General features: G+C 43.4%; 2 protein-coding genes across 2 annotated transcripts in view; both read right to left on the reverse strand.

Annotated features, from left to right (window-relative positions):
- LOC147471573 (uncharacterized) overlaps nucleotides 1–3,289 on the reverse strand; it is a 3,804-nt gene extending 515 nt beyond the window's left edge. The window contains exon 1 of the mRNA XM_086538207.1: nucleotides 54–3,289. Coding sequence (XP_086394333.1) covers nucleotides 54–3,289 — 3,236 coding nt within the window. The remainder of the gene's footprint in view (nucleotides 1–53) is intronic.
- Nucleotides 3,290–3,448: 159 nt separating this feature from the next.
- Nucleotides 3,449–5,491, reverse strand: LOC147471574 (uncharacterized). The gene has a single exon (XM_086538573.1). It carries the CDS (start codon nucleotides 4,598–4,600, stop codon nucleotides 3,461–3,463), a length of 1,140 nt encoding a protein of 379 aa, XP_086394699.1. The 5' UTR covers nucleotides 4,601–5,491; the 3' UTR covers nucleotides 3,449–3,460.
- Between the last annotated feature and the right edge of the window lie 2,009 nt (nucleotides 5,492–7,500).

A 7,500-nucleotide genomic window follows, 5' to 3' on the forward strand; every position in this document is an offset into this window, starting at 1 on the left:
TAAATTCGTTAATCTAATAGATTAATAATTTTGATTAATCCCTGTGATCTAACAAGTTTTCCCACTTAGATTCACGTTCACACACACGTGGACCCTGCACGCGCGTGCGCTCCTTCTTGACTCCATCACGATGCTTTGAACCCAGAGATTCCTCCGAGTCCTCCTGCCAGTCGTTGTCCACAAGGCGAGAAAGGAAATCTGCGCCGACGTTGGCACTGCCCTTAATGTAGCGGATGGCGAAGTTGAACTGCTGGAGGTACAGAGCCCAGCGCATCAGTCGAGCGTTCGCGTTTTTAGACGTACGCAAACTCTCCAAAGGCATGTGGTCGGTCTCCAACAGGAACTTGTCTCCGTAAAGGTAGAAATAATACTTCTTAATTCCGTCGACGACTGCTAGCAGCTCCTTCTCGATCGTGCTGTAGTTCCTCTCGGCGGGCTTCAGTTTTCGACTGTGGTACGCCACGGGATAAATCTCACCATCCGTTTCCTGCATAAGGACTGCTCCTACACCATCCTGTGAGGCGTCTGTTCGAAGGATAAAAGGTTTTTGAAAATTGGGCAACTGGAGGATAGGTTGTTTACAGAGCAACTTCTTAAGGGAATTAAAAGCACCCTCTTGTTCATCTCCCCAGGGAACCTTATTCGGGGCATGTTTTTTCAATAGATCAAAGAGTGGAAGGGCTAACACTGCGAAGTTGGGAACAAAATTACGGTAATACCCCGTTAGTCCTAAAAAAGATCGCACTTGCTTCTTAGTCGTGGGTCGCGGTGCTTCTTTTATCTTCTGGATTTTGTCGTTCTGACAGCTACATCTGCCTTCACCCAATGTATGACCAAGATACTGAATTTCTTTATGTCCAATTTCACACTTACTTGGCTTAATGGTCATATTTGTACCTCGCAGCCGTTGAAATACCTCCTCGAGGATCTCCAGGTGCTCCTCGAACGTGGAGGAATGAACCAGGATGTCGTCGACGAATGCTTCAACTCCTCGCACACCTTGCAACACTTCCCTCATAACCCTGTTGAACACAGCTGGTGAATTTGTTAACCCAAACGGGAGTACCCTAAACTGATACAGACCTGCAGGACTGGCGAAAGCAGTGAGTTCTCGACTCCCGGGGTGTAACGGAATCTGGAAAAATCCTTTTGCTAAGTCGAGCTTACTGAAGAATTTCGATTCAGTCAATCTCGAGAATATTGCTCGTTGATCGCACATTGGTTCAGCATCCACCTTTGTGATCGTGTTGATTTTCCGATAGTCTCCGCATATCCTTACACTGCCATCCTTTTTCCGCACTACTACTATGGGACTACAGTAGGATGACGCAGACTTCTCGATGATTCCCGCACTTTCCATATCCTGGATCTCTTGTTTAACTGCATCTACTAATCGCATAGGTATGGGATAAGGTTTCTGCTTTATAACTTTGGAGCTAGTAAGTTCTATAGTGTGATGATTAACCTTTGCAACTTTTGGCTTGTCTGAGAATATGTCACTGAAACGTTTCAACAAGCTTTTTACCTGCTTTTGTTGTTCAGACTTTAGAGTTTCACTCACGTCCACATCGTCGCAGGTCTCGGTTTGACATGACTGTGCAGTGGTGGGTCCATCGTCAAATTCACTTTCTGCAATCACTGCAGCGGCACATATGGATGCTGCTGAGTATGTACTGCCAAGACTCGAAATTTTCTGTGAAAAGAAAGCTTTAACATATGCTAGATATAGCTGTTGTTGAAGAGACCACCTGCTCGTCATGTCTCTCTCGCCATAGGACGCACATCCGATGCCAGCTGTAAAGTATTCCTTTAACATATTGATGTGGAATCTTTTGTGTTGATTCCCCACCTGTACTACATAATTATGATCAGATATTCTATCTACGATATCATAAGGACCTTTCCACTGTGCCAACAACTTGTTGTGAGAAGTGGGCAAGAGAAGAAGGCACTTATCACCTACTTTGAACTGACGTACCTTTGTTTTCTTGTCGTAATAAGCCTTCTGCACTTCCTGTGCTTTCAACAGTTCTTGCTTGGCTAATTCACAGGTAGACTGGAGACGATTGGCCAGATCAATGACGTAGGTATATGTTGACTTGACCTCTGCGTCCTCTGCATTGTCGTCCCATAGCTCCCGCAAAATTTGAAGGGGTCCTCGCACAGCTCTTCCATACACAAGTTCGAAGGGTGAGAACTTTAAAGAACTTTGCGGAACTTCTCTATACGCGAACAGTAGCGGTGCAATATAGCGTGGCCATTCTTTCGGCTGCTCTGCTGCCATCCTCCTGAGCATTCTCTTCAGCGTGCCATTGAATCTTTCACAGAGACCATTACACATCGGATGATATGGAGTCGTTCTTAGTCCCTTTATCGACAACAAACGAAGCACTTCTTCCATCATCGCAGAGGTGAACTGTGTCCCTCTGTCACTCAATACTTTTCTGGGAATACCGATCCTACAGAAGATTTCCACCATGGCTTCGGCGACGGTAACAGCATCTATATTCTTGAGTGGCACTGCTTCTGGCCATCTCGTACTGAAATCCACGAGCGTGAGGATGTACTTGGATCCATCACTCGCCCTCGGGTGGATTGGTCCGACGATGTCCACGGCGACTCTCTCGAAAGACTCGGAGATCAGCGGCATAGGCTTCAGTGGTGCAGGTTTCACGCGTCCGCGGTCACTAGTCTTTTGGCAAATATCACATGAGCGAACTAACCTGGCAATCTCCTGACCCATGCCAGGCCAAAAGAATTCCGTTTGAATGCGGTCAAGCGTTTTCTTCTGACCCATGTGACCTCCGAGAGCAGAATGGTGACCCAGCCGGAAAACAGCAAGACGATACCTCGCAGGAACGACGAACTGAAGACGCTCCTCTCCATGTTGCGTCAGAACCCTCCGGTAGATCCTCTTGTTTTTCACAATAAAACACGATTCTTCCCCATGTGACATACTTAGTGACTTCTCCGTCAACTTCCTTCGCACCGATTCTAACGAGGGATCATTCTCTTGCTCCTGTACAATATCTTGGCAATTTACCAGATCACTTACCGACGTCAGAGGAGTAAGTTCTTCTTTCATTTTCACCATGCCTCTTGTAACAGCCGCAGCACCAGTTTGCGTTGCAGCATCAGCAGCACAACTATTCCTCACCCCTTTGATGTTTCCGATGACGACATCGAAGATCGGGTTGACCATCACGGCTGCTGTAACTCGCCCTGTAAAGAACGGACTCTCTACGTGTATGGTTGCCTCTGGGACATTAACCAGAGATCCATCAATCATTTTAACATTAATTCTCCTCCCGGTATATTGTTGTGGTAGGACATGACTTTGTTTAATAACACACCCCGACGAACCGTTGTCTCGGAGAACACTTACCCGAACACCACCTACTGACCCTGACTGAACGAGGAGAGAGTTCTGCTTCGCATGATCTGTAGAGGTGGCAGATAGTCATATGTTGTGTACCCGGGAAATGTCTTTAACTTCTGACTTCTCGGGAAAATAGGGCGCTTCACCTTCCTCACTCATACGGGCGGCCGCACCTTTCTGTCGGTGACCTTGAGTTTCCTGATTCACCGCTCGCCACGGGTACTTGTGCCGTTGCTGGGGTGGTATATTCGGCTGTGCTTTCGTCTGCAAATACTGATTCTTGTGATTAAGGGTAGGTTGAAACTTCTGTTGCTGCTGCAAAGGTATTTCTTGCCTTTCTTTCTGTTGCTGGCCGATTGAAGAGGCCGGCTTTTTCCACTGCTTACGAGTGTGATACCCATATGCAGAAAAGTGGGCATCTGCCTTCTCAGCCATCTGCTCTGCTGTCTTGATCTGGTGAATCTTGAACTGTGCCACGAGGTCCTGAGGGCACGACTTTTCTAGCTGAGTACGTATCATCAAATCCTTTAGACCTTCCTTGGAGTTAGGCGTCCCATCCTTCTCCTGCCACTGATCAAGGTAGCTTGTCAAGCGAACCAGGAACTGAGCGGCAGTCTCCTTATCTTGCATCATCGCCCGGTTGAACTGAAGTTTCGCGTCGTCAACCGTCAACCCGTACGCCCTCATCAACGCCGACTTCATTGACGCGTACGTTTTGTCGCTCGCGTCGAGACGATGGAGGATTTCCAAAGGTTTCCCATCAAATAGACTCTGGAAGTGAAGCTTCTTCGCGGCTTCATCTAACTGATAGAGATCAGCAAGATCTTCAAACCTCTGAACGTATGGTTCAATTCGCTCACCTTCTTTGTACGCAGGTAACCGGATGTGCGGCAAGGTTGATGCCTGGGCAGGGGAGCTTCCGTTCGTCTCCGTCTGCGCACGAGCCATGTCCAACTGATGCCGGCGAATTCTCTCCTCTTCCTCCATCTTCAACTGCTGCATCCTCAGCTCGTGTTCTCGCTGCCTATCCCGTTCTTCTCGTTCCTCTTTCTCACGCTCACGTTGGCTCGCTCGTATTTCTCGCTCCTCCGCCTGACATTTGCTCACGTAATCTACAATAGCCACCGCATCCTCAAGACCCATCAGCTTAGCCTCTTTCACGAAAGTTTCTGCAGACATTTTTGCTGAAGTAAAAGTTAAATGCTCCCCAAAAATTATCATACACGACACTACTCACTATAGAATCACCATGAGTTAAGGGAAACTATCATCAATCTCCTCTGTTTCCATTTTCATTGCTACTCTCGTGTCAAGTCCCTGTTCGGGCGCCACTTTGTCAAAGTTCTTATCAAAGATTAATGTAAGCATCAGGATTCATACTGAAGTTTAGTAATTCTTAGAATTGTTACGTATATATATAGTTTTCATCTTTCATAACTTATTTGTGTTCCCGGTTAATTTTCTCATTCTTGATAAGATCTGACAATTTATTAGTTTATTCACATTATAAGTTATTCATTTATGATTAACTCAATCTATACTCAATCTATAGCATAATTCCATTTAAAACATTATTCAAATTTCTATTATTTTTTTAGGGTACTTAAGACACAGGGAAAGTAACAATTTAGTTTATTGATGCAACTAAATATTGCTATTATATTACGAAATATATGTACGAGTTTATTTATATTTAAGTAGATTTTTCAAAGTTTATTTCACTCGCCTCCGGCGATCACTCACTAACCGGCTATTCATTTTCTATTTCAAATCTGAATATTGCGGGATTACTCACTGTTTTGAGTTTGTTTGTTGTTGCTACTTATCTTGTATATACGGCTAAGACTTTGAGGCTATGCGGTGACGGGGATGCAAGTGCAGGTCGTCCGTCAGCAATAATTTTCCGGTAATTTCTCGTCCGGTTCTCAAGAAGTCGCCGCGTTTTCTATAGTTTCCTTGCGAGTAGCCAGTGTCGTCGTGACTGGCCGTGACTCGTGCCCACCTGCCCGATTGTCACGCGCATGCGCAATACAGTTGCCAGGAGTCGCTTACGTTTCCATGGCAACGCAAAGTTGTCAGGTGTTCTATTTTTTCCGTTTTCATTTACACATGAAAATGAACACCTGGACAATATATATATATATATATATATATATGTATATATATATTTGATTCTAAATATATTTATATTTATATATGGATATATATATATATATATATATATATATATATATATATTTATATATATATATATATATATATATATATATATATATATATATATATATGTATATATATATATATACACACACACACATTTATATATATACATATATATATATATATTTATATCTATATATATATATATATATACACACACACACATTTATATATATATATATATATATATATATATATATATATATATATATATATATATATATATATATATATACACATTTATATATATATATATATATATATATACATATATATATATATATATATAAATTTGATTCAAATGTATGTCTGTGTGTGGCTGATAACCACAAACTAACTGTAATATTCTTTCCACAAGTAATTTGAGCTTTCACTCTAAGTTTTTCAAATGGTATTTAAACCATTGTGGACGGGACATACATGACACAGGAGCTTTGGCCTGACGATGGGCATCATGACATATATGACGTTCGGGGATTTTGGATCACTGTGTTATTTTTTGTGCTATAAGTACTGAGAGAGTAATGATGACAATTACAGTCATAATGACTATAATTGCCGTAAAATTAAGCAAAATGGGTTTCAACTAAAATCCAAATCCTAGATGTCACCACTTTCTTCTAGCATTAGTCGTAGTCGGCACCCCACCCCAGACCCTCAGCACTCTTCTACTCCAGGGTAGCCCTTACGGGCTGTGACCCCTGGGTACAGAGGCCCAATAGTCTGAGGCGTCCTTTGGGCGCAACTCTCTTCTTCCCCTGATTTTTTCTCCCCTCTTCCCGTGTGACTTTTCTGATCCTACCGGAGTTTCCTTATGAGCTCCCGTATTCGCTTGGGGGGTGGGTACCGACTTACCGTCCCTCGCACTAGGCAGGTTCGGCGGTAGGAAAGTGTCTTACACACAACTCCAATCCCTTAGCTGGTACTGGAGAACGCAACCAGGCTTCCACTGGACGGGGGGACGTTTAACAGTAAGACTGTGTTTTATTCTCTTAGCTATTGGGTTTAGGTTGATACAATAGTTAAGGGACAGGCAGCCCCTCAGGACAACGGGCTTTGGCCCAGGGTTCGGACCTGGTCCGACACCCCAATATGATTGATACCCCGGCTACCCTTCCTCCTTCTCAAGGAGGAAGGGCGACTCTTAACTCTTCTAAGACCAGTATGACCACTGAAGGAACCCCGACCCAGAAGATCAATTGATATCCCTCCAGAGAATGCAAGGTGTGTCAACATTCGATGCATGAATGAAAATCAGTCCCTGCAGAATGTCAACCCCTTTATCATTAAGAAGGTCCTTGATGGTTAAGTGGAAGGCAGTTTTGATTTTGTCAGAAAATTGCGTGATGGTAGCCTTGTGAAAGTGAAGTTTAAATCTCAGGTTAAGGATTTGCTTAAACTGACACAAATTCATGACCTCAAAGTAAAAGTCTATTCCTGTTGACTCAAATACCTGTAAGAAAGTAATCTTTCACAGGGATTTGAGGACAATAGAAGAAAGTGAAATTCTTGAGGCCATGAAAGACCAAAGCGTAGACGTAAATTGCATGACTAAGAAGGATGGGAATGTGCGAACTAAAACCGGATTATGTTTCTTGACCTTTTCTACACCCAAAATTCCTAGTAACGTTAAAGTCGGATACGAGATCGTTCAAGTAAGACCTTATATCCAAAAAACAATTCGTTGTAATAGTTGCAAAAAATTTGGACACACCTCATTAAGATGCATTGATAAGGAAACTGACAAATTAACTTCCGGTAAATGTGCTGGCTCTCATGATACCACTACATGCACGGAAAAGCTAATTGTGCTAATTGTTGAGGTCCCCATCAGTCAGGCTCTGCTGAATGCAGCAGCCTGAAGGAGACTGAGACATGGGCATACATGAGAGAGCACGATG

This window comes from Penaeus japonicus, unplaced genomic scaffold (assembly GCF_977035675.1).
Source record: "Penaeus japonicus unplaced genomic scaffold, GWHDUDI00000001_assembly GWHDUDI00000007, whole genome shotgun sequence".
Classification (NCBI taxonomy): domain Eukaryota; kingdom Metazoa; phylum Arthropoda; class Malacostraca; order Decapoda; family Penaeidae; genus Penaeus; species Penaeus japonicus.

What these genes read in the sequence shown, in the direction of transcription:
- LOC147471574 (XM_086538573.1), bottom strand. Translation starts at nt 4,600, where the DNA reads ATGATAATTTTTGGGGAGCATTTAACTTTTACTTCAGCAAAAATGTCT.